Genomic DNA, 27,466 nt, shown 5'->3' with positions numbered 1-27,466 from the left:
TCAATTGGTAGGGGGTCTTGGTGGTAGGGTGCAGTCAGTTGGTCTGGGAGTCCTGGGGACGGGGAACAGTCAGTCGGTTTGAGGGCCCTGGAGGCAGGCAGTGGTTGGTCGAGGTGAGGGGTCCTGGAGATGGGGCTCAGTCAGTTCGGCCAGGGGTCCTATGGGTCCTGTTTGTTGTCTCAAAATGGCAGTAGCCACGTTTAACCAAACATGCAGGTACTGTGACAGCGAACTTCGAGGCAGTAGCGGGCAGCTTGTGCTCTACTGTTGGTCTGCAGTCAGTCTCTAAATCCAGGTTTGCTCCAGTTCAGGTTTTTTTTTTTTTCTTATTACCACTGGGACTAACTTAAACTGCCAACCAGGGCCTCACATGTCATTTTGGGTGAACCCATCTATTTGCCAGAATAAAATGAGAAATATGTAAGTAGAACCTTTGCAGCCCTTAATCAAGGAACAAAAGTGGTCCTCTTAGCAAATCATGTTTCTAGCAACCTAAAGTCTCTCAAGTTTGCTTCTAAAAATGATTTTCAAGGATAATTCTTGATTCTGGATTTATCTAACTTTTAAGTTCCCTCCCCCACATTCCTCTAGTCCTGGAAATCCACAGTAACAATGTTTTAGGCAGCAAGTTTATTTTCCTATCTGAATATACTAGACATCTTACACATATTGCAAATTTGAATTGTGAAAAAATTGTTACAGAAATAGCTGTGATGTTCAGTTAACGAAATACCAACTTTTGTGGTATACCCTAATTTCAGCAGGGATAGGGCATAGTCTTTTCAAATCATGCAGCCCTAGAACTTCTTTAGTTACTGGCCCAAGTAACTAATTTAACCTTTCAGAATCTATAAATCTTATATATAAAATAAGAGATGCTAGTATCTGCCTGTATAGGATCTTGATTAGGATTAAATAAGATAAACTTAGGTAATGTACCTTAGTGACTATGAAAAACTCAAGGTTTAATTTCCTCTGTCCTTTTTGCTTCCTGTTTTTGACTCTTAAATGCATCCCAATTGAGTTTTTAAATATGACCTCATAATTATTATATGAATTCAGTTATTTATTTTGGAGCTTTGGCTATTATTGTATTTGAATTGTGAATGGTTAATTACAGGTGCTAAAGCAAAAATGCATGATGTTCCCTCAGAATGCAAAAATTACTAAGTAATAAAGTGTACTTCTAAAAAACATTTTCATCAAAGCAAAATTAATTAACTTTCCTTACTTGAAACATACCTTTTTTATACCTTGTAAGTTTATCTTACTGCTATACATGTTGGAGTTTAAAAATCATCATATGCTTTACATCAATGTTCTGTTCTTTTGGCTTTTGCAACACTGCACTGTTCAGGTTTCCTTACTTATTTCCTTGTGTTATTCTTAGGTTCTTGTCGTTAGACTCTGGAGTTACACCATCCTTAGGTTTAGTTTTCTGTATTTCTCCTTGGGGATCTATACTCCTGGCTTTAATTATCCTAAGTCAAATTCTCCCAAATTTATACCTGCAGCCTGGACCACTCCACTGAACTGCTTTTTCAGATATATAGCTTCCTACCTAGCATCTCTATTTGGACCACTTAGTAGACATCTCAAAATTAATATGACCAAGTAGATATGATTTCTATCCCCAGTCTTTCTTTTAATCTTTGTAAATGGTTCCCTTGGTGAAGTGATAATTAAAATTTACTAGATTTAGGGTTGGGAATGTAGCTCAGTTTTAGAGAGATTACCTAGCATGTAATCCACAGTACCACCAAAAAAAAAAATAGAGTTTGAAATAGAATACTATTTATAGGTTGAACTCTAATGCTTAAGAAAAAGTTGGCTTTTAAATTCATTACTTTAGATTGTGAAATTGTTTTAATCCTTGACAAATACCAGTAGAATTTTCTGTATATAAAAACCACAGTGTGAGCCTGTGGGTATAGCTCAGTGGTAGAGTGCTTTCATAGTACAGATGAGGCACTGAATGTAATCTCCAGCACATTTTAAAAATTAAATGAAAGCAAACCTCCATGTATACCTCAAAAACTTACTGCTTTCTTCTAGGTGATTTTTCTGTAACTTCAAATTAAGTTTAATGGGCAATGAAAAAACTAAAATATACTGATTGTCTTCCATTGGACAAGGTCTATGGTTGCTTCTGTCTTTGAAAATGTAAATGAAAAGGTGAAGATATAGATTGACCTACCCAAGGAGCTTTAAGTTCATTTGGTGGATGATTGACTAGATTCCCTTAGGGGAAAAAAGATACTGTCTTGACTCCATTTGCATTTTGCTTTAATATTTTAATTGTTTTTCCCTTCTATGAAACATCTTCTGTTTCTTCTTCCCATGACCATAGCAGATGACTCACAGCTGTGTACTGGAGTCCAGCTGTGATCTCAGAATCTTGGCCCAATGCTCCAGGTAGCCACAACTAAGCAGTTAGAGATTAGTGTGAAGAAGCTTTTGAAGAACTGAAGTCATTAAGATAAAATAAAGAAAGTAAGAGAATAAGTAAGGATTGTTGAAGGTTTTGTTGTTTTTGTCATTATTTGTTTTTTGTTTTGTGGGTTTGAACCCAGGGCCTTGCTCAAATTAGGCAATTTCTGTACCACTAAACTATACCCTCTGCCCCCGTTGAAGATTACTTTTGTTTGGGAGTGGATTTCTTGGTAATATTGTTGCACTTTGATCACTTTTAGGCATTGATTTTTATTTTCTCTGTTAAGGTGTAGGTACACTATTAATATTTTCCTTTTTCTTTCTTTCTTTTTTTGTTTGTACTGGGAATCAAACCCAGGCCTTTACCACTAAACTCAATCCCTCGCCCTTTTTATTTTTTATTTTGAGATAGGGTCTTGCTAAGTTGCTGAGGTTGACCTCTAACATGTGATGCTCTTGCCTCAGCCCTCTGGGTCACTTGGATTACAGGTGTGTACCACTGTTCCTGGGTGGTAATATTTTCTTTATGGACATAGAAATATTTTTTTGTAAGAAAGTCTTCAAGTCATTTTTTATATTATTTTTCTAAGTAGATATTCGAATTATTACAATGTCTATGCAATATTGAAATTTCTTAACATGTTATCTCTTTGTTTCTAGTCTTTAGGGAAAAATATGAATGGAAAACTGAAAGTGGTTTACTGTGACTTCTTTAAAATGGATCCTGACAATTGTAAAATAGCAAAACCACCTGTTTGTGTTTCAAGTGAGCTTTTTAAAGATTTAGGAATACAAGCAGTTCCTTGGAAAGCAGGTAATTTTTGTCATTCACTAAAGCAAATGACTTATAATTTGCCAGCTCTCTTTGGCAGTATACCTGGTTTGTTTACATTTGGGTACAGTTTCTATTGTACAGTTCATGAGCAGCTTCTCAGTTGAATATGACATTTTCTTTCCCTGGACACAACCATTTTATATCCTCAAAGGTCAACCTCCATATTGGGGAAAGATACTGTGGCTTAGTTTTAATTTAAATCAATTTAAAATTAACAGTGTTAACTTAGTTTGCTTCACTTAAATGTGGTCACAAGAAAGAATGTTAAGAACTTTACCTAAATCTTTTTTCCTTATATTCCTAATAGGTATTCCTTTAAAAATAATTGGAATATTGCCATTTAGAAGTGAAAGAAACGTGCTTTGGAAACTTTTATATGATCTATATTCCTGTACTTCTATATATAGATATGGACGAGTAGAATTAAATATGTTCATCAATGAAAAAGAATACCAGGTAACTTATTAACAAATAATTGATTTTTTGGTTTTGTTTTGTTTTCAAAGAGTTCTGTGATTTTTCTTTGTGAAGTCTTAGTCTGTACAATTTTAATTTACGGTTCACAACTTAAGAGTACAAAGACTAGAAATTTCTGTAAAGCAGTCTTCAGATTTGTTTTGTTTTTTTTTTTTACGTTTTTTTAAAATTATGGTAATATATACATAATATAACATTTACTATTATAACTATTCTAATGTATACAATTCAATAGCCTTAAGTAAATTTAGATTGTGCAACCATTATGTCCATCCTTCTTTAAAACTGAAACTCTATACCCTTAAACACTGACTCCCCATAACTCTCTTCCCCCAGCACCTAGTACAATTATTCTACTTTCTGTCTCTGAATCTGATTTAGAGTTATATCATATTTGTCCATGTGTTTGGCTTATTTCACTTAGTATAATGTCTTCAAGATTCTTCGTGTTGTAGCATGTTAGAATTTTGTTCCTTTTAGGAATAATATTCTACCATTTTGTATAAACCACAGTTTGTGCATCTGTTCATCTGTCAATGTACACTTGATTGCTTCAGCCTTTTGGCTATTGTGAATTGTGCTGGCATGTATACAAGTTGACAAATATTTCCTCAAGTCTTTGCTTTTAGTCTTGAGGATATATATCCCAAAGTAGAGTTACTGACTCATATGGTAATTATATTTTTAATTTTTTTAGAATGTACCATTTTACTTTTCCACTAACAGTGCACAAGCATTTCAATTTCTCCACATCCTCACCAATGCTCCTTTCACGTTTTTCATGTATGCATGCATGCTTCTGGGGATTGGACCCAGGGCCTTGCCCATCATGCTAGGCAGGTGCTCTATGAGCTATATCTCCAGCCCTTCTCTAATTTTACTTTTGACACAGGGTTTCATGATGTTGCCTAGACTGCCCTTGATCTTGCAATTCTCCTGCCTCAGCCTCCCTCCTGTGACTCCTAATTATCTGGGATAACAAGCAGGCACCATTGTGCCTTGGTTGGTTATTGTTTTTTTATAACACTTGTTTTGATGGTATGAGGTAGTATTTCATTGTGGTTTTGATTTGCATTTTCCTAATAATTAGTCATCTTTCATTTACTTATTAACCACTGTATACGATTCTCTGGAGGGGGGTGGAAGGGGGACAAGAATGGAGGAAGGAGGGACTGTATGGAGGGAAAAGGGGGTGGGAGGGGTGGGGGGAAGGAAAATAATAGAATGAATAAAAAACTATTACCCTATGTAAATGTATGATTACACAAATAGAATGCCTCTACCTCACGTACAGAGAAACAAGATGTATCCCATTTGTTTACTATAAAAATAAAAAAATTAAAAAAAAAAAGATTCTCTGGAGCAGTGTCTATTGAAGCCCTTTGCCCACTTTTTTTTTTTTTTTTTTTGAGGCGGGGTACCAGGGATTGAACTCAGCGGCACTCATGACTTCTGAGCCACACCCCCAGCCATATTTTGTATTTTCATTAAGAGACAGGATCTCACTGATTTGCTTAGTGTCTGGATTTTGCTGAGGCTGGTGTTGAACTTGATATCTTACTGCCTCAGCCTCCTGAGTAACTGGGATTACAGGCTTGTGCCACTGCACCTGACACCTTTGCCTATTTTTTAACCAGGTTCTTTCATTTTTATTGAGTTTTAATTGCTTACTAAATACATGATTCATAAGTACTTTCTCCCATTTTGTGGGTTGCCTTTTTGCCCTGCTGATAGTGTCTTTGATGCTTAAAGTCTTTGATGAAGTCAGATGTCTTCCTTTTTCTTTTTCTTTTCTTTTTTTCTCATGCTAGAGATTAAAAGCAGGGTCTTGGGCTGGGGTTGTGGCTCAGTGGTGGAGCACTTGCAGGGCATGTGTGAGGCACTAGGTTCAATCCTTAGCACCGCATAAAAATAAATAAATAAATAAACACAGTCTCACATTCTAGGCAAGGGCTCTACCACTGAGTTACATTGTCAACCTTGTTAGTTTTTGTTGCCTGTGTCTCTGATGTCATATCTAAGAAATCACTACCAAATCCATTCTTGTGAAGCTTTATCCTGGGGTTTTCTTCTAAGAGTTTTCCAGTTTTAATTTAGGTATTTGGTCTATTTGGAGTTACTTTTTGTATAGATTGTCAGGCAAGTGTACATCTTTATTCTTTGCATGTAGATATTTAGTTTTCCCAGCACCATTTATTGTTAAAAACTCTTCTTTTCCCCATTCAGTAGTTTGATACCCTTGTCAAAAATGATTTAATCACATATGTGAGGATCTGTTGGGTTCTCTGTTGGTTTGTCGGTTTGTCTCCCCACATGTCCCACATGGCTGAGGAAAAGGGTTCCTATCAGAGGGATGGGCTGTGAACTAATCGCTAAGAAATTTATTTAATAGAAAAAATGACAGGAGACAGAATTATCTTTAAAATGGAGGCATGACAGGTTGATCCATCCAGAAGGGTCTGGCTCTAACAAAATGGAGGAACTCATGTTTCCTTTATTTATAGTTGTACAAATCAAAGGAGACCAGTAGGAGCTTCTTCCATGAGAAATAGAATGGGAGGTGGAGTTAAGCAAGCTGTTTCACTCTAGTGGGTCATTCCCACATCCAGGGCCTACAAACTCCAGTGGTAAACCACTGCACAGAAACCACATACTCCAGGCAATCTGGAACAATTTCTCATAATTGTCAGTTCCTGAGAGCCAGATTTCCATGTCTAATAGCTCAACCAAGCCTGGTTTTATTTGCAGGCCATGGATGGTGCTCCACATGTTTGTATGATTGTGCTTATGGCAGTATCACACTGTGTTATTACTGTAACTTTGTAGTAAGTTTTGAAATCAGGAAATAAAAATCCTCCAACTTTCTTTTTAAAGATTGCTTAGACTATTCAGGATCCCTTAAGATTTTATTTCGATTTTAGGATGGATTTTCTCTTTTCTGCAAGAAATACTTGGTAAGGATTATATTGAATCTGTACATCACGTTGAGTGGTACTGACATCTCAACAATATTAAATCTTTCAGTACATGCACATAGAATACCTTTCCATTTATTTGTGTATTCTTTCATTTATTTTAGTAATGTTTTGTAGTTGTTGGTGTATGTCTTTCACCTCCTTAGTTAAGTCTCAGGGTTTAAAAAAAATTTTTTTTTAATAGTTGTAGATGGACACAGTACCTTTATTTATTTTTATGTGGTGCTGAGAATTCAACCCAGTGTCTCACATATGCTAGGCAAGTGCTCAGGTTTTTAAAATTAATTTTGGTAGTATTATAAATGGAATTTTCCCAATTTCCTTTTCTGATTTTCCATTGCTGGTATAAAAGTGTATAGCTAATTTTTTAAAAATTTATTTTTATTGTAAACAAATGGGATACATGTTGTTTCTGTTTGTACATGGAGTACCAGCATACTATTTGCGTAATCATACATTTACATAGGGTAATGATGTTTGATTCATTCTGTTATTTTTTCCTCCTCCCCCACCCCTCCCACCCCTCTTTTCCCTCTATACATTCCCTCCTTCCTCCATTCTTGCCCCCTCACATCCCCCATTATGTGTCATCATCTGCTTATCAGCGAAATCATTCGTCCTTTGGTTTTTTGAGATTGGCTTATCTCACTTAGCATGACATTCTCCAATTTCATCCATTTGCCAGCAAATGCCATACTTTTATTATTCTTTATAGCTGAGTAATATTCCATAGTATATATATACCACAGTTTCTTTATCCATTCATCAGTTGAAGGACATCTAGTTTGGTTCCACAATCTGGCTATTGTGAATTGAGCAGCTATGAACATTGATGTGACTGTATCTCTGTAGTATGCTGATTTTAAGTCCTTTGGGTATAGACCAAGGAGTGGGATAGCTGGGTCAAATGGTGGTTCCATTACAAGTTTTCTAAGAAATCTCCACACTGCTTTCCAGAGTGGCCGCACTAATTTGCAGCCCCACTAGCAGTGTATGAGTGTACCTTTTTCCCCACATCCTCGCCAACACCTGTTGTTGCTTGTATTCTTGATAATCGCCATTCTGATTGGGGCGAGATGGAATCTTAGTGTAGTTTTGATTTGCATTTCTTTTATTACTAGAGATGTTGAACATTTTTCCATATGTTTGTTGATTGTTTGTAGGTCTTCTTCTGTGAAGTGTCTGTTCATTTCCTTAGACCATTTGTTGATTGGGTTATTTGTATTCTTGGTGTAGAGTTTTTTGAGTTCTTTATATATTCTGGAGATTAGTGATCTGTCTAAAGTAGTGGCAAAGAGAGCCCACTCTGTAGGCTCTCTCTTCACATTGCTGATAGTTTCCTTTGCTGAGAGAAAGCTATTTAGTTTGAATCTGTCCCAGGTATTGATTCTTGCTTTTATTTCTTGTGCTATGGGAGTCCTGTTAAGGAAGTTGATCCTAAGCCAACAAGTTGAAGATTTGGACCTACTTTTTCTTCTGTAATCTGCAGGGTCTCTGGTCTGATTCTGAGGTCCTTGATCCATTTTGAGTTGAGTTTTGTGCAGGGTGAGAGATAGGGGTTTAATTTCATTCTGTTGCACATGGATTTCCAGTTTTCCCAGCACCATTTGTTGAAGAGGCTATTTTTTCTCATTGCATATTTTTGGCACCTTTGTCTAGTATGAGAAAATTGTATTTATTTGGGTTAGTGTCCGTGTCCTCTATTCTGTACCATTGCTCTTCCTGTCTATTTTGGTGCCAATACCATGCCATTTTTGTTACTATTGCTTTGTAGTATAGTTGAAGTTCTGGTGTTGCGATACCCCGTGTTTCATTCTTCCTGCTAATGATTGCTGTAGCTATTCTGGGTTTCTTATTCTTCCAGATGAATTTCATGATTGCTTGCTCTGTTTCTGTAAGGTACATCATTGGAATTTTAATTGGAATTGCATTGAGTCTGTATAGCACTTTTGGTAGTATGGCCATTTTGACAATATTAATTCTGTCTAACCAAGAACATGGGAGATCTTTCCATCTTCTAACATCTTCCTCAATTTCTTTCTTCGGTGTTTTGAAGTTTTTATTGTAGAGATCTTTTACCTCTTTGGTTAGATTTATTCCCAAGTATTTTATTTTTTGAGGCTATTGCAAAGGAGTTGTTTTCCTCATTTCCCTTTCAGCTATTTCGTCGCTTGCGTATAAAAATGCTTTAGATTTATGCGTGTTGATTTTATAGCCTGTTATTTTGCTGAATTCATTGATGAGGTCTAGAAGTTTCCTGGAGGAGTTTTTTGGATCCTCTAAATAGAGAATCATGTCATCAGCAAATAGTGACAGCTTAAGTTCCTCATTTGCTATTCGTATCCCTTGAATTTCTTTAGTCTGCCTAATTGCTCTGGCTAGAGTTTCGAGGACAATGTTGAATAGAAGTGGTGAAAGAGGACATCCCTGTCTTGGTCCCATTTTTAAAGGGAATGGTTTCCGTTTTTCTCCATTCAGAATGATGTTGGCCATGGGCTTAGCATAAATAGCCTTTACAATGTTCAGGTATGTTCCTACTATCCCTATTTTCTCTAGTGTTTTGAGTATGAAGGGGTGTTGTATTTTGAGGAATGCTTTTTCTGCGTCAATTGATATAACCATATGATTCTCATCCTTAAGTCTGTTGACATGATGGATTATGTTTATTGAATTACGGATGTTAAACCATCCTTGCATTCCAGGGATGAACCCCACTTGATCGTGGTGCACGATTTTCTTAATATGTTTTTGGATACAGTTCGCCAATATTTTGTTAAGGATCTTTGCATCTATATTCATCAAGGATATTGGTCTAAAATTTTCTTTCCTTGATGTGTCTTTGCCTAGTTTGGGTATGAGGGAGATATTAGCTTCATAGAATGAGTTCGGTAGGGTACCCTCCTTTTCTATTTCCTGGAATACTTTGAGAAGTATTGGAATGAGTTCTTCTTTGAAAGTCTTGTAGAACTCGGCTGAGAATCCATGTGGTCCTGGGCTTTTCTTGGTTGGTAGGTTTTTAATGGCTTCTTCTATTTCATTGCTTGTTATTGATCTGTTTAAATTATGTATGTCCTCCTGGTTCAGTTTGGGAGGAGCATATGTCTCTAGAAATTTGTCAATGTCTTCAGTAGTTTCTATTTTGTTGGAATACAGATTTTCAAAGTAGCTTCTCATTATGTTACGTATCTCAGTGGTGTCTGTTGTGATACTTCCTTTTTCATCACGAATTTTAGTAATTTGAGTTTTCTCTCTCCTTCTCTTTGTTAGTGTGGCTAAGGGTTTGTCTATTTTGTTTACTTTCTCAAAGAACCAACTTTTTGTTTTGTCAATTTTTTGAATTGTTTCTTTTGTTTCAATTTCATTGATTTCAGCTCTGATTTTAATTATTTCCTGTCTTCTACTACTTTTGGTGTTGTTCTGTTCTTCTTTTTCTAGGGCTTTGAACTGTAATGTTAGGTCATTTAGTTGTTGACTTTTCATTCTTTTCTGGAATGCACTCCATGCAATGAATTTTCCTCTTAGTACCGCTTTCATAGTGTCCCAGAGATTTTGATATGTTGTATCGTCATTCTCATTGACCTCTACGAATTTTTTTATCTCCTCCCTGATGTTTTCTGTTATCCATGTTTCATTCAATAGCATATTATTTAGTCTCCAGGTATTGGAGTAATTTCTGTTTTTTATTTTGTCATTGATTTCTATTCTCAGTCCATTATGATCTGATAGAACACAAGGCAGTATCTCTATTTTTTTGCATTTCCTAAGGGTTGCTTTGTGGCATAACATATGGTCTATTTTCGAGAAGGTTCCATGTGCTGCTGAGAAGAAAGTGAATCTGCTCATTGATGGATGGAATATTCTATATATGTCTATTAAGTGTAGGTTATTGATTGTGTTATTGAGTTCTATGGTTTCTTTGGTTGGTTTTGTTTGGAAGATCTATCTAGTGGTGACAGTGGTGCATTAAAGTCACCCAGAATTATTGTGTTGTGGTCTATGTGATTCCTGAAATTGAGAAGGTTTTGTTTGATGTACAGTGATGCACCATTGTTTGGGGCATAAATATTTACTATCATTATGTCTTCCTGATCTATGGTTTCCTTAAGCAATATGAAATGTCCTTCTTACTTTCTTTTTTTTTTTTTTTTTGGTGCAGGGGATTGAACCCAGGGCCTTGTGCTTGCAAGGCAAGCACTCTACCAACTGAGCTACATCCCCAGTCCTGAAATGTCCTTCTTTATCCCTTCTAACTTTGGTTTGAAGTCCACTTTATCTGAAATAAAGATGGAAACCCCCACTTTTTTACTGAGTCCATGTGTGTGGTAGGTTTTTTCCCATCCTTTCACCTTTATTCTGTGGATGTCTTTTTCTATGAGATGAGTCTCTTGCAGGCAGCATATTGTTGGGTCTTTCTTTTTAATCCATTCTGCCAGTCTAAGTCTTTTGATTGATGAGTTTAGGTCATTAACATTCAGGGTTATTATTGAGATATGATTTGTAGTTCCAGTCATTTGGCTTATTTTTGGTTTTTAACTTGGCTCGGTTTCTCCTTTGAGTGGTTTTTCTCTAACGTAGTTCCTCCCTTTGCTGACCCACATTGTTTTTCATTTCCTCCTCATGGAATATTTTGCTGAGAATATTCTATAGCACAGGCTTTCTGTTTGTAAATCCTTTTAACTTTGGTTTATCATGGAAGGATTTTATTTCGGCTTCAAATCTGAAGGTTAGTTTTGCTGGGTATAGGATTCTTGGTTGGCAACCATGTTCTTTCAGAGCTTGAAATATGTTGTTCCAGGCCCTCTAGCTTTTAGAGTCTGGGCTGAGAAATCTGCTGATATCCTTATTGGTCTCCCCCTTTATATAATCTGATGCTTTTCTCTTGCAGCTTCAAAATCCTATCTTTATTTTGTATATTAGGCATTTTCATTATAATGTGCCTTGGTGTGGACCTGTTGTGATTTTGTGCATTTGGTATTTGTATTTGATTTTCCATTTCATTCTTCAGGTTTGGGAAATTTTCTGATATTATTTCATTGACTAGGTTGTTCATTCCTTTGGTTTGTATCTCTGTGCCTTCCTCAATCCCAATAATTCTTAAATTTGGTCTTTTCATGATGTCCTATAGTTCTTGGAGATTCTGTTCATGATTTCTTACCATCTTCTCTGTTTAGGCATCTTTATTTTCAAGATTAAATATTTTGTCTTCATTGTCTGAGGTTCTGTCTTCCAAGTGGTCTAGTCTGTTGGTGATGCTTTCCATTGAGTTTTTAATTTGGTTTACTGTTTCCTTCATTTCAAGGATTTCCGTTTGTTTTTTTTTGAGAATCTCTATCTCTTTGTTGAAATGATCTTTTGCTTCCTGCACTTGCTCTTTCAGCTCATTGGTATTATCATTCATTGCCTGCATTTGCTCTCTTATCTCATCCTTTGCTTCCTGAATCATCTTAATCATGTATAATCTAAAGTCCTTTTCTGACATTTCTTCTAACATACTGTCATTGGATTCTATTAATATAGAATCTAGATTTGTTTGGATCATTTTCTTCCCTTGTTTTTTCATGTTGCTCATGTATCTTCCCCTCTAGCAGTGCAGATCTGGGGTATTGCAGATTTCCCCCTACAGGCTTATAGTGGCCCTATAGGTTTCCAAAATCCTTTCTTTAAGGAGAGATCAATATTAGCAGACACAATTCAGACACTATGCAATCCTAGACCAAATAGCCCCTATGAAGACAATAAAAAAATTGTCATAATAAACAGAATGAGTTCAAATATTACCTTCAGTAAAATAAACAGATTTGTAATAAGGTCTGCAGTTTCTAATGGAGGACAAAGAGGATGCAGAGGGATGTAGAATGTGGCTGTTAATGGGATAAGAAAAGAATATACAGAAGTTCCAGATAATAGAAAGGGTGAGAGTGTAATCAAAAGAAATTGGATGTTAGCATGCAAAAAAGGGAGAAAGAGACTCTGAGGGAACAGGTAAACAAAAGGAAAAGAGAGCAAGAAAAGTAAAGAAATAAAAACTTAAAATTTTTCAATAAGGAGAAAAAAAATCTACAGTATAATAGTCATATAGTAATGAAACTTCCCAGTCTTCAGTAGCCTGATGCATGAGAGGTACCTGACAATGAGCTTCAAGCTTCCAGCAGGTGTCTCAGGATGTGATTTGCCCCACCTAAAGATCGGAGCTAAGGCTTCCAGGATTATCCAAGATGGCAGCTCTGGCTTCAAAATGTGTTGGCAAATGGGGAGCTGCAGCTCAGGGTGTGGCCGTGGTCAGCTGGAGGTGCTGGAGGCGGGATGCGGTTGATCAGGCAGGGGTCCTGGAGGTCAGGTGTGTTTGGTGTGGTTGTGGGATCCTGGAGGCCAGTTGCAATCAGTCAGTCTGGGGTCCTGGTGATAGTCAGTTGATCCGGGGGTCCTGACGCAGGGAGCAGTCAGTCGATGTGTGGGCCCTAGAGGCAGGGAATGATCCATCGGGCTGAGGGCTCCTGGAGACGGGGCTCAGTCAGTCTGTCCAGGGGTCCTGTGGGACCTGGCTGTTGTCTCAAAATGGTGGCAGCCACGTGTAATCAAACCTGCAGATACTGTAACAGTGAACTTCCAGGCAACAGCAGGCAGCTGGTGCTCCACTGGTGGTCGGCGATCAGTTTGCTGACTGTTTTCGGACGATCGGTAGGTGAACCTTGTGCTTTGGGTGATGGATAGGTGTAAGGCAGGCGGTGGACAGGCAAGAGGCAGGCAAATGGCGGATGATGATAGGCGCCTGACAGTGAGCAATCTGCACTTAAAAAAGGCCTCGATATGCTGTCAGACTGCAGGTGATCACAGCGGACAAATGGGGTAAACAGCAGGGATTGATAAGCAGCAAAAACTGCCTCACCAAGAAACAGATATCCTCTGCTTGAAACCAGAGTTACAGAGCGACAAGGAACGCAGCCTCCCTCTAGTCCACCATCTTGGATCTCCTGTATAGCTAATTTTTGCAGATTGTTTTTATATCCTGCAAATTTGTTGAAATTATTTGTTCTAACAGGATGTTTGTTTTTTGTGAACTCCATAGGATTTTAGACTTGTTGAAGGACAAAATTACAACAGTTTAGTTTAACAATCTCAGTCAACTTTATTTTTTATTCTAGAATTCAGCAACACTTGTTTCCATAAAACAAAAGAAATGTTTCAATGAGCAGAGCAGGGAAATTTGGTTTTATAGACAGAAAAGGACTGACAAGCAGAAACAAAAAACAGAAAGCTAATTGGTCATTTCAGAGTTACTTTTTCTTATGAGGGAGGGACCAAAAGATAGAACTAAGAAATATAACTAATTGGTTAAATCGGGTTGCTTCAGATTACCTTTTTAATGTTAAGAGTTAAGATTTATCATGCCAATTGAAAACTAACCTGTTCGGGAAATTTGACTCCTACCTTTCTAATCCTGATTTATTGGAAAATTAGATAAACATTTGATTTCCATGTGATCACATGGAACTTTAGTCTAAGTGATTCCACTTTGAATTTTTAGCTTGCTATATTGGGGCTTAGTACAAGAGTATACTCCAAAACAATAGCTTCATGTAATTTTTACTTAGCAAACTTTTACTTTTTCTGTTGTTATTGTTGTTTTAGTACCGGGGATTGAACTCAGGGACACGTGACTACTGAGCCACATCCCCAGTCCTATTTTGTATTTTATTAAGAGACAGGGTCTCATTGAGTTGCTTAGCACCTCACTTTTGCTGAGGTTGACTTTGAACTCGCCATCCTCCTGCCTCAACCTCCTGAGCCACTGGGTTTATAGGCATGCATCACGACGCTCAGTAAACTTTTCTTTTTTATTCTCTGTAATGTATAGGCTTAATGGAGTCCTTTTTATTGCTGTGGGAGTAATGTTTCACTTCTGTTAGAATACTTGCTAAATGTTTCATCTGTTGATCCAATATGATAGGAAGTACTTATTTGTACATAAAAAAGAGTTATGGGTTGGGAAGTGGTGCAAGAAATGAAGAAATGATTTACTCACATAGGTAGTCAATAAATATTGACTATGAAAGAAGAGCAGAGGGTTCATATCTGTGGTATATACAGTATTTAAACAAAAGAATGAAAAAAATAGGATATGCTTCATCAGATTTTATCTTGATACTAGGAAAATGTTCTAGTGGCGTGCTTTTACAGTATATTTTTTTTAAAAATACAATTTCCTTTTTCCTTTCTTAATTTCATTCACTGAGATAACAGTCTCATCCTTCTAGTATCAGTATTAAAATTCTTGACTCAGGCCAAGAGTGATGGCACAGGCTTGTCATCCCACTGGCTCTCAAAGCTGAGGCAGGAGGATCACAAGTTCAAGGTGAACCTCATCAACTTAGCAAGGCCATAGCAACTGCTTGTCTCAAAATAAAAACAAAAGGGCTGAGATGTAATTCAGTAGTAGAAAACCCCTGTGTTTGATCCCCAGTACTAAAAAGAAGGAGAGAAACTCTCAACTCAAAATTTAAGAGCCCACCTGATATATATGGCACACCTATTCTCCATAGAATATACTATATAATGTATATAAGTCAATGAATTATTCATTTATTAGCTAATGTTTTATGCTATGCTATGTTACAGGATCCAAAAGATGGGGATTTTTTCTGTTTTGCTTACATCTTTAGCTGAATGATTTAGCTTTTATACACTTTGGTTTCATTTTTTCTTGAATGAGATTTTGTCCTTATAGATCACATGATTAAAAGAAATCAGTCCCTCCCCTGATCCCCATGGGGCCCCACACACTGGGGATTGAACCCACGGGGCACTCTACCATTGAGTGCCATCCCCAGTCCTTATTTTGTATTTCAAGACAGTATCTAACTGAGTTGCTGAGGCTTGCTTTGAACTTGGTATCCTCCCCACTTAGCCTCTGAAATAGCTGGGATTACAGGTGTGCACCACTGTACCCCACATAAATAATTTGAATTTTAAGTGTACCTGATGACATGTTTTCAAAATGAAAGCATGAAAAATAATTGTGGTTAAGATTTTGCATTTCTACAGCTGCATTTGTGGCTCAGTGGAAAAGCGCTTGCCTGGGATATGTGGGGCACTGGGTTCGATCCTTAGTACCACATCTAAATAAATAAAATAAAGGTCCATCAACAACTAAAAAAAACAAAATTTAAATATAAATAAATAAATAAAGATTTTGTGCTTCTCATTTTTCCACTTAGATACTTTTTAGGTATTACTATTAAGATCTAACATTTGATTTTGATTGATTATAATAACATAGTTTTTATTTTTCTTTTACTAGACTCTAACGGCAAATCCTAGAAATCCAAACTTCTATCAAGTATTAAGTGTACTCTGGCAAGTAGCCTGTGATGTTAAGCTTCTGCATGTGGTGAGTAAAATTATATACTTCAAGAGATAATTGCATTATATTTCAGAGGTTATTAAGTAGAGATTATGAACTAAAGATTACTTTAAAAGATTAATTGTATTATTTTTCTAACTGTTGATGGTTATAGGGCAATCTGTGAAAGAGATTTTTTTGTTACAAATATTTATATTTTCTTGTCATAAAAATAACATGATAATTGTAAAAATAGGAAGCATGTTTCTAAAAAGGAAAAAGAAAAAAGAAATTGTAAGAAGAATAAAATTATAGCATTTACAGGTAAATGGATGGAGTTGGAGAATATGCTAAGTGAAATAAGCCAGTCCCAAAAACCAAAGGCCAAATGTTTCTTTGATAAGTGGATGATGATACATAATGGGGGTTGGCGGGGAGGAAGAGAAGAATGGAGAAACATTGGATTGTGTAGAGGAAAATGAGGCTTGGGGAGGGGGCTGGGGAAAGGATAGATAAAATGAAACAAACATCATTACCCTATGTCCATGTATGATTACACAAACGATGTGACTCCACATTGTGTACAACTAGAGAAATGAGAAATTGTACCCCATTTGTGTACAATGAATCAAAAAATTAAAATAAAAAAACCAACCACTATAATTTAATTTTTTTTTCCTCTCTCCTTTTATAGCATTGGGGATTAACACAGGGGCATTCTACCACTGAGCTACATCTCCTTGCCTTTTCTTATTACTTCTTTGGTATTGGTGATTTGAAGCCAGAGGTACTTTACCACTGAGTCCCATCCCCAAACCCTTTTAATTTTTAATTTTGAGGCAATGTTTCACTAAGTTGCTCAGGGTCTTGCTAAAATGCTGAGGTTGGCCTTAGCAAAAAATTGTGATCTTCCTGTCTCAGTCTCCTGAGGTTCTAGGATTATAGGGGTGAGCCACCACACCTGGCCCTTTTATTTTTTTAAGTCAGGGGTCTCACTAAATTGCCAAGACCGGCCTAGAACTTTGGATCCTCCTACCCAGTTTCCTGAGTCTCTGACATTACCAGTGCACTACTACACCCAGCTCAATTACTGTTATTTTTAACCCAGAAGTCAGTGTTGATGTGTGACCTATTTTAGTTTTATTTTTAATAATTTCTGTGGTTTTCTTTTTATTGATATAGTGGAATATGCATGTGGGGGGGGAGTGTGTATTTAACATAATAGACAATTGTTGTAAGCTTTTTTCCTTTGTCACCAAACATTTTTCTTAAGTTTTTAATGGGTACTTAATTATTCAATATAGAGCATACCCTTTTTGGTTTATTTCCTTAAGTAAGATTAGAGTTGTCTAATAGAAATGTGATATGAACCACTTATGTAACTGTTTTTTAGTGACCACATTATAAAAAGTAAAAAAAAAAAAAGGTGAAATTAATAATATATTGTATTTAACCACCTGTCAATTCAAATTATTATCAGTTCAGTATATACTCAGTATCTTAGTTACTACATAGTTTACATTTTTTGTGTTTTAGTAAGTCTTTGAAAATCCATATGTTTTATACAATTACAACCATTTCAATTCTGGATACATTTTGAATGTTTAATATCTACATCTTGCTAGAATCTCACATTTGATATCAGAGGGCTAGAATATGAGGGGAAAATGATAAACAACATTTCTTTTATACATACATAATTTGCCCATTCTCTCTCTCTCTTTTTTTTTTTTTAATACCACAGATTCAACATAGGGGTGTTTAGCCCCTGAGCAACATCCCCAGCCCTTTTTATTTATTTATTTTTTTATTTTGAGAGAGGATCTCATTAAGTTGCTGAGACTGTCCTCAAATTTGGGATCCACCTGCTTCTGCTTCCTGAACTGCTGGGATTACAGGCTGCCCATTCTCTTATTTATTTCAGTAGAACAGATTATCTATCAAGTAATTTTTATAGGGTATAAACAGTCATCTGTGTCCTGCAGGTTCTGCATCCACAGTTAACCAACTGCAGGCGGAAATATTTGGAAAAAAATTATGACTCTACTGAACATGTACAGACTTTTTTCTTGTCATTATTCCCTAAATAATACAGTACAATGAGTATTTATATCATATTAGCTATTATAAATTATCTATAAAGATGATTTAAAGTACAAAGGAAAATGTAAGTTAAATGCAAATAATGTGCCATTGCATAGGAGGGACTTTTGGATCTTCAGATGTAGGTTTTGGGAGGAGATCCTGGAACCAATCCCCACAGATACCATGGAACAACTGTAGTTATAGATTTTATAAGGCCTTGTGTGTTTCTAAGAATGTATTGGTTTAAGTTTTAAATTTTGCAGTGTGTGTCTCCACATAGTCTCTTCCCTTCTTTTGTCTAGGAACTTGGTAAGCCCTTTTATCTGTATTTTTTTAGTTTAGGAATGTTATCTTCTTTCAGTTGAGCTTTCGTTCCAATTCTTTCTCCTCCCCCAAAACACAGATAGGTTGAATCTCTGACCTTTGTTTTTGGTACCTCTCATGTTCTCATCATTTTTCTCAAGTTCCAGAGTCTTTTTACACTTAGTCTTGAGATCACTATCCTGCTTTCTGCCTGCACTATATATTGTAATCTTGGTCCTATAGTTCTTGGTTTGCCTAATAACCTTCCTTTCCCTGTTCTTCTCATCTCATCTGTTGGCTTTTAATCTCAGCCTCCTCTGTCCTCATAGCTTTCAGCTAGTGTCTTCATAAAGGCCTCCTGAGGACTTTGACTTTCAGGTTAATATTTCCTTCTTCCTCTTCCTTAGTATTTGTTTTCGAAGGTCCTGTGTGTTAGTTAGGTTTTCATTGCTCTGACCAAAGTACTTAACAAGAACCAACCTGGAGGAGGAAAAATTGGGGGTGGTTCACAGTTTCAGAGATTTCATCCATGGGCAGCTGACTTCATTGCTGTGCACATGGCAGAGGAAAATTGCTCAGTTTATGGCACCAGGGAAGTGGAGAGTGGGAGGAGCCACAGGACAAGATATTATTCCTAAGGGCACACCCCCAGTGGCCCACCTTCTCCAGCCATGCCCCACCTGCCTACAGTTACCACCCAGTTACTCCATTCAAACAGAATAGACTGATTAGGGTACAGCTCATAATTTATTCATTTCATCTATGAATATTCCTGTGTTGACACAAGAGCTTAACATCCTGTATTAAATTTTTCCATTTATTAACCTTGAGAAAAGAACTCTTTCTGTACAGAACATTTTTTCAGCACTTGCTCCACTGTAAATCTACAACTACAAAGCAGACATTTTACTCATTCCTCAGGGTAATGCAAGTTTTCCTCTACTGTGACTTTGGCAGACAAGAATGAGGTGTCCTCTGCCCCTACTGCTGCTATACCCTAAACTTCTGTGGCTTGACCAACATGGGACTGCGTTGTCTACTGTGCACTGTTCCCAGGGCTTTGCCTTTCTCTATTTAAAATGATGTTACTAGAACTGCTAGGAATTTCACAGATGAGTAACAATTGCATTTTCATTCCACTTCCATGCTACTACAGTTCATACTAAATTATTACTTCTGACAGTAGCCTTTCAGATCTTATGTTTGATATTGTTTTAGTCTTTTAAGTTTGTGTCAGATGCTCTTCTATCCCACTCCTATTTTGAAATTTTTTATCTATATAGATATATATTTTTAATACAGAATTATTTTTCAGTTGGGTTTTTAAAAAATCATGGGCAAAATTATACATGCAAATGTTAGATAGAGCTGGGCATGGTGCACACCTGTAATCCCAGTGGCTTAGGAGACTGAGGCAGGAGTATAGCAAGTTTAAACCCAGCCTCAGCATCTTAGCAAGGCCCTAAAGCAACTTAGGGAAACCCTCCCTGTCTCTAAATAAAACATAAAAAGGGGGCTGGGGTGTGGCAGTGTTTAAGTACCTCTGGGTTCAATCCCTGATACCAAAAAAACAAAAACGAAAAAGAACCCCAGGAGGGGAAAAAAAATGCTAGATAGAAAAAATGTAATGATTCTTTTTTTTTTTTATTTTTTTTTTTTAGTTGTCAATGAATCTTTTATTTTATTTATTTATATGTGGTGCTGAGTATTGAACCCAGTGCCTCACACATGCCAGGCAAGTGCTCTACCACTGAATCACAACTCCAGCCCCACGACTCTTTTTTAAAAAATTGACATGAATGTCTTTGTGAATCTTAAATGTCTCACATATTCAAATCAGTTTGAGTAATAGACTTTTACACTAAAGTAAGGGAAAAAAAATCCTTGCTACTGATCTGATAGCCCTTAAACTGCCAATTCTGTCTGTAGTATGGAAAGGTTGACTGTTAGGTATAACTTAAAATTGTTTTGTGGTTCATAAGCATGATGATTGGGTTTTCACATTATTGTGTGAGACATGCCTTCCTCAAACCTAATTATACTTTCCTGCATACTATTTGACTTAAAAACTTATTTGCATGATTACATTAAGGTTCTCTCTCTCTCTCTCTCTCTCTTCAAATTGGGATTGAACTCAGAGCCTCATGTATGCTAGGCAAATGTTCTATCACTGAACGACATCCCCAACCCATAGGTAAATCCCTTTTAAGTAAGAGATAGAGTTGTGTATATGTTATTAAACTATCACTTATTTTTCCTAAATACAATTAGACTATGACCTGGATTTAATTCATTCTGTTGTTTAAGCATGACATTTTTTAAGGCCATAATAATTTGGGGAACTTCAACCAAAAAGAACTAAAAGAATATTGTTTTGTTTTTGTTTTTCTTCCTTTAAGGAGCCTTGGTCATCATTTGATGTATGTCCCCAAAGTGAGCCTCTGGAAAAACTAAAACACAGGGTAAGAATAAATTAATAACTTCCCATTTTTTCCTCTTAAAATGGAACATCTCTCATTTTCTTTAAGATTATCTGATATTCTGTATTTATTTGAAGTTTAAATTTGAAAACAACTACAAATGTACTTTAAACATGTCTAATTAATTGTTAAAATAAATTGAAGTTATTTTTGAAACAGTTTTATTAATCAGGTATTCAATAGTAGATGCTTAAAAGTAGATAGTAATAGACTTAAATAGAGGATCTGACTTCTCATGAAGATACAGCTGGGCATGATGGTACACACCTATAATCCCAGTGACTCAGGAGACTGAGATAGGAGAATTCCAAGTTTGAGGCCAGCCTCAGCAAATTAGCAAGGCCCTAAGCAACTTAGTGAGATCTCATGTCAAAATAAAAAATAAAAGGGCTAGAGATGTGGCTCAGTGATAAAGCACCCCTAGTTTCAATACCCAGTACCAAAAATAAAATGAGGATACATCTCAAATTTGTAGAATATAATTATTTTAATGTTCATTTAATATGATAAAGTCAAATTTTATATCTTGTTAATCAATCAGAAATTTGTAATAGTGATGCTTCTCTATGGTTGAATTCACCAATAGGTTCCTATTGGTTCTTGCCTAGGAATTAGGGTTTTTTGTTTGGGGAATTTTTGTTTTTGTTTTTCCTGTCTAAGGAACCAAAGTGGTGATGTTATAAAGTGGTCCTCTGATCAGTTTATCTCAAGGCTACTTGTACAATTCTAAAAAATTAGCCGATGTTTCAAAAAAATGTTTATACTGAATTCAGAAGTTCCACTTCAGAATTTGATGTTAATGATAGCCTAACACCAGCTTCTCAACTCAGTCTTAAGATCCCACTTGTTTATTTTACCCCCCTCACTCTTCCCACTAAATGAAAAAGAAATTACCAAAGAGTCTGATTGTAGAGTGATCTTATCATGGGGATCTCAGTTATATTTCACTATTCATAAAACATAATTTATATATCCTCAAACAGTTGAGTAGGAATAATGCATTTTAACTTAGGTACCATTAAGAATTTATTCAAATGTCCAAAAAATGAACAAGATTGTAAGACATTTCTCCCTTTTTCAATAGGATCAAAAACTAAAAAAATATGCACATCTAGGGATGAAGATGAAGATGAGAATTTTTATTTATATATTTCACCTTTATCTAAGTTGTTTGAGATTTTTCACTTTAAACAAAATTTTTTGGTTGTAGATGGACACAATGTCTTTATTATATTTATTTGAATGTGGTGCTGAGGATCAAATCCAGTGCCTCACATGTGCCAGGCAAATGCTCTACCACTGAGCCACAACACCAGCCCTGAGACTTTTCACTTCTTAATATTCAATTAAAGATTATAAGTCAGATGGATGCCATGGCATGCACCTGTAGTCCAGTTATTTGGGATTTGAAGGCAATCAAATGCCAGGTGTTTGAAGCCAGCCTAGGCAACAGCATGACCTTGCCTTAAGAAAAAAAGGGCCAGGATTGTGGCTCAGTGGTAGAGCGCTTGCCTAGCATGTGTAAGGCACTGGGTTCGATGAGCACCACATATAAATAAATAAAATAAAGGTCTATCAACCAATCAAAAAAATGTTTTGAAAAGGAAAGAAAATTTAAAAAACAAATTGTAAGTCAATCTTTTTGTGGTATTGGGGAATGAATCCAGAGCCTTGTACATGATAGGCAAGGGTGTTACCTAACCCCCTAACCCCCTTCTAAAATGTTTTATTTTGAGACAGGGTCTCAGTAAGTTGCCCAAGCTGGCATTAAACTTCGAATTGTGTGTCAGCCTCCTCAGTAACTAGGATTATTAGGCAAGCACCACCATACCTGGTGTAGTGATATTTTCTTATCTTTAGATCTGATGATCATGGTGGTATGCTTTGAATATAGTAGGGAATGGGTTACGTCACTGTTTCTCAGATGCTAGCCAAGGACCCAGACTTCTGAATTACATAGAAGATTTTATATCTCCAGCCCATGGAGTGACATGATGTGGTTCAGTTGTGTGCTGTGCATATAATGGGTTTGCACAGCAGCTGAAGGATACAGAGCTGGAGGGATCACTTTTTTAATAGGAAACATTAAGCAGTCCTGCTCTTTGTCATAGAGAGAGACATTGTTTCATCTAAGGTTGCTCCAGTGCACACTGAGAGATGACCCAGATAAAGAAGAGTGAGGGCTTTGTATTCATGCCTTCGTGTCCAAAGAGAAAATCCAGAGACTCTTCAGGGACTGTGACGGTTGCATTTTCCAACAGATAACTTGAAGGAATAAATGAACAGTGTTTTCTTTGTTCTGGTAACATTTTATCATTGACACAGTTTATTTTCCCTTATCTCTAGGAACCATTCGAACCAATACAACAGAACCTGTATTTTATTCGAATAACTCCTCGAAAAAGTTTATTTACAGAACACTTGACTCCTCTTAACTATGATATATTTTTTCATATGGTAAAGCATTGTTTTGGGAAGCGCAATGCTAAACTAGTAGACCATTTACAGTAAGTACAAAAATAAAAACAAGTACGAAAGTAGTAATTTATTGTGACAACTTTATGTTAGAACTCTGTTTTTCATATCTTGATTAAATATTTCTGAAAAATACTTCCTTCTCCCTGAGGGACATTGTGAGTAAAATATAATGATATTTTCTACATATCCTCCCACTAAACTTCATTTACTTTCCTTCTTTGAAAAAGCAACCGAGGATGCCCACAGATTGTTTTATCTTCGTCAAAGTATAGGCCTGGGGCTGGGGTTGTGGCTCAGTGATGGAGTGCTCAGATGGCACGTGTGAGGCACTGGGTTTGATCCTTAGCACCACATAAAATAAAAATATAAATAAATAATTGTACTGTGTCCATATACAACTAAAAAAAAAAAAAAAGTATAGGCCTCAATGTAACCTATAGAAACAACTCACTTTTCATCATGAGCTGGAATGGAGGGTCAGAATTACTGTTGGCATACCTGCCATCTGTTTCTTCTCATTACCTGTCTTCACGATTCAATTTAACCACAGTAAGGATGAGTCATTATACCACTCTGGTCTTGCTGTAGAGCAGGTTTTATGTTTGCATCTAAATATTTATAAAAATTATGGTGTTATTACCTACTTTGTATCTATATAATTTTTATATAGGGTTAATGTGTAAAGTTGTACATTACATCTTGTATTCATCATGCCATATTCATTCAGAGTATTGTCAGAAGATGAGAAAAATGTTAAAATAATTATTTTAATGATTTAGTATATAACTCTGAAAGAACTGTTGACTGCGTATTATTTATGTTAAAATCAGGTGCTTTAACAAAATAAAAAGTGTTGAAGGAGCTGGAGTTGTGTCTAAGTGGTAGAGTGCTTGCCTTGCACACAGGGGTTAGGGATGTATCTCAGTGGTAGATACACCCTGGGTTCAATCCCCAGTACCACAAAAAAATAATAAAATAAAAAAATAAAAATGAAAATGTTAAACTGGCAATAGGGGCTAGGGTTTTGGCTCAGTGGTAGAGCGCTTGCCTAGCATATATGAGACACTGGGTTCCATCCTCAGCACCACATAAAAGTAAATAAATAAATAAAATAACGGTATTGTCTCCATCTACAACTAAAAAAGGGGGGGCAACAGATCAGTAATATTTTTTATCTTGCCATTTGTGGTGGTGGCTATTTTGAAAGCAAACATCAAGAAAATAGAAAAATAAGGAATAAGTGTTGGTAAACCATGGTGCAAAATGTTTAAAATTCCCTTGGAGATTGGTAATGTAACCAATATTGTGGAAATATTTTCCACAAAAATATTTTACTAAAATTGTTTTTTTTTTATTTTTTTTGGTGTTAATAGACCTCTATTTTATTCATTTATTTTTATGTGGTGCTGAGAATTGAACCCAGTACCTCACACATGCTAGGCAAGCACTCTACCACTGAGCCACAACCCCAGCCCCTAAAGTTGTTTTCTTTTTATCAGAAGTTTATTGATGGTTTCTTGCTAAGCTTATGTATGAGAAAGTTTTCTACTTTATGATTTATTCACAGTGATTGCTATGTTAAATGTGAAAAATTCCTAAGCAACTTAGCAAGATACTGTCTCAAAATAAAATACAAGCCCGGCACAGTGGCACTCGCCTGTAATCCCAGCGGCTCAGGAGGCAGGAGGATTCAGAGTTCAAAGCCAGCCTCAGCAAAAACTAGGAGCCATGCAACTCAGTGAGACCCTGTCTCTAAATAAAATACAAAAAGAACTGGGGATATGGCTCAGTGGTTAAGCGCCCAGGTTTTTTTTTTTTTTTTTTTTTTTTTTATTGTAAACAAATGGGATACATGTTGTTTCTCTGTTGCGCCCCAGGTTTTAATTCGTGGTATCAAAAATAAAAAATAAATAAAATAAAATATAAAAAGGGCTAGGGAGATGGCTCAGTGTAAAACACCTCTGGGTTCAATCCCCAGTACTCCACCACCACCCCCCAAAAAATGTGAAAAGTGATTCCCTCCTTAAAAATTACCAGCTTGTGCTGTTTGTACTTGAGCTTTTACATGAACTGAAATGGAGTTAGTAATATTTTTGCATGGCTGCAGGAGTGTAGCTCAGAGGTAAAGTATGTGCTTAGCATGCATGAGTTTCTGGATTCAATCCCTAAAACTAGAGGAAGAGAGTAAAAAGATGAAAGAGGTAATCAGAATTTTTATTTATTTCTGGCAGTGCTAGGGATCAAACCCAGAGCCTAGGGTTTGATTTACTAGGCAAGCAATCTCGCAGTGTGCTATACCCTCATCCCCACAAAAATTAAAAAAAAAAAAAAAAAAAAAAAAGAGTTAAAACTAGAATTTTATATAAGAATTAACTACAATGATATATGTACCAAATATAAATAAATAAATAAATAAATAAATAAATAAATGGCCCATTGACAACTTAAAAAAAAAAAGAATTAACTACAGTGAGGCATGGTGGTGTGCACGCCTATAGTCCCAGCCACTCGGGAGGCTAAGGTATGAGAATCTCTACTTCAAGGCCAATCTTGACAACTTAGTGAGACGCTGTCTCAAAATAAAAAATAAAAAGAACTGGAGATGTAGCTCAGTGGTAGAGCCCCCTGAGTTCAATCCCTAGTATTCCCCCTCCCCCAAAAAAGAAAAGAATTGATATTGATAAGAATATGCTAAAGCCTAATCTGCTCTTTTCATTACAGGTGAGCTGTGAAACATTAATAACAAATAAAATTAACATGTTATGTTCAAACTCTTAAACTAAATAAGTTTAATGTATATATATATATATATGTGTATGTGTGTGTGTACATACATGTGTATGCATATGTATATACATACACATATGTATTTTAAATTGGAGTAGAGACCATCTTTATCAATATTAATTGACAGTTATTATGAAAAATAATTAAGCACACTTTGTATTTCTTTTGCAGTTCATTGAGTCCAGTTGATGCCATGCATATATTGAGGCAAATAAGAAAAAATGAAACAGTGAAAATAATTAATATGTATCCTCAGAACTTTAAACAACTTTTTCAAACTATAGAGTGTTCAGAAGATTATGCCTATAAATGGATGTATAATGAGAACCTGGAAGACTCAGCCATATAGGGAAACAGATTGTCGGGATGTTAGCTGAAGCATTTTATTTGTAAACTGTGATACAAATGAAAAAGAACTAAGTTTGGAAAGCTCATATCCTTTCAACAAGATGTGTTCTTTTTGAGCACAGACTAGGCAAATAATTTCTTCTGTTGCTGATACCATTGATATCAATGATGGCTACTGTTTTTTTCACAACTGAATAAAATGAAAACTTCAGTTAATTGTGTATTTCATCAAACTGAATTTGTCTTTTGAAAAAAAATTCCTATATACTGTAGGGTTGGGAGTGTAACTCAGTGGTACAAGGCATGCTTGGTATCAGCAAAGACCTGGCTTTGATCCCAAGTACCAAAAAATAACTTCTTATGTGCTGAAATACTGGTAGGTGCAGGTTATTACCAGTTGAAATTTAATAGTTTAAATATTCCACTATGACCTGTCCTGATTTTTACATCTTCCTGGTGGGCAAAAGAGTTTGAATATTATTAAGCTTAGAAAGTAAATTAAACTAATTTAAGTGGTTTGTTTTACCTTTCTGGTTGCTGAAATGTAAGATCAAATTCTGTGCAATGAAATTATTTAAATTTTAATGGTTTAATTATTTTTAGAAATTAAAATATTTTAAGTAACATTTTGTGAGTTGTTTTATTTTTAAATACTTAAACACTAGATTGACCCCAACTTATTCTCCTTTAGTTCTGTCGTGTATTGTCAGTGTACTTTCAGTGAACAATCTGTAATTTAGAAGTCGCTTGCATTTTAGTTCCATCTAGAAAGCTCATCTGAAGGCAGATCTTTACATGAACCTAAGTGGAATTAAGAATATTTTCTTAGATCAGTGAAGAAGATTCTGGATTTTAGCTGAGACATTTCTAATCTCCTCAGATTTTTGTTCGGTATTGTAAAACTTTATAATACCTAAGTCATGTT

The 27,466-nt window shown here is 36.0% G+C and overlaps 1 protein-coding gene and 1 non-coding gene across 2 annotated transcripts in view; both read left to right on the top strand.

The window, feature by feature from the left end:
- The window catches only part of Tfb2m (transcription factor B2, mitochondrial), a 37,936-nt gene extending 10,769 nt beyond the window's left edge, over positions 1 to 27,167 (top strand). The window contains exons 3-8 of the mRNA XM_047520510.1: positions 3,094 to 3,247; positions 3,576 to 3,724; positions 16,019 to 16,108; positions 20,848 to 20,910; positions 23,275 to 23,435; positions 26,365 to 27,167. Of these exons, the coding sequence (XP_047376466.1) occupies positions 3,094 to 3,247; positions 3,576 to 3,724; positions 16,019 to 16,108; positions 20,848 to 20,910; positions 23,275 to 23,435; positions 26,365 to 26,542 (795 nt within the window). The 3' untranslated portion in view covers positions 26,543 to 27,167. The remainder of the gene's footprint in view (positions 1 to 3,093; positions 3,248 to 3,575; positions 3,725 to 16,018; positions 16,109 to 20,847; positions 20,911 to 23,274; positions 23,436 to 26,364) is intronic.
- Positions 20,411 to 20,511, top strand: LOC124962503 (small nucleolar RNA U13). The gene has a single exon (XR_007104516.1). It is a non-coding gene; the product is annotated as a small nucleolar RNA U13 (small nucleolar RNA).
- Positions 27,168 to 27,466: the final 299 nt, after the last annotated feature.

Source organism: Sciurus carolinensis, chromosome 12 (genome assembly GCF_902686445.1).
Source record: "Sciurus carolinensis chromosome 12, mSciCar1.2, whole genome shotgun sequence".
Lineage (NCBI taxonomy): Eukaryota > Metazoa > Chordata > Mammalia > Rodentia > Sciuridae > Sciurus > Sciurus carolinensis.
The sequence above is the reverse complement of the archived record's forward strand: the minus strand, read 5'-3'. Positions and strand labels throughout refer to the sequence as shown.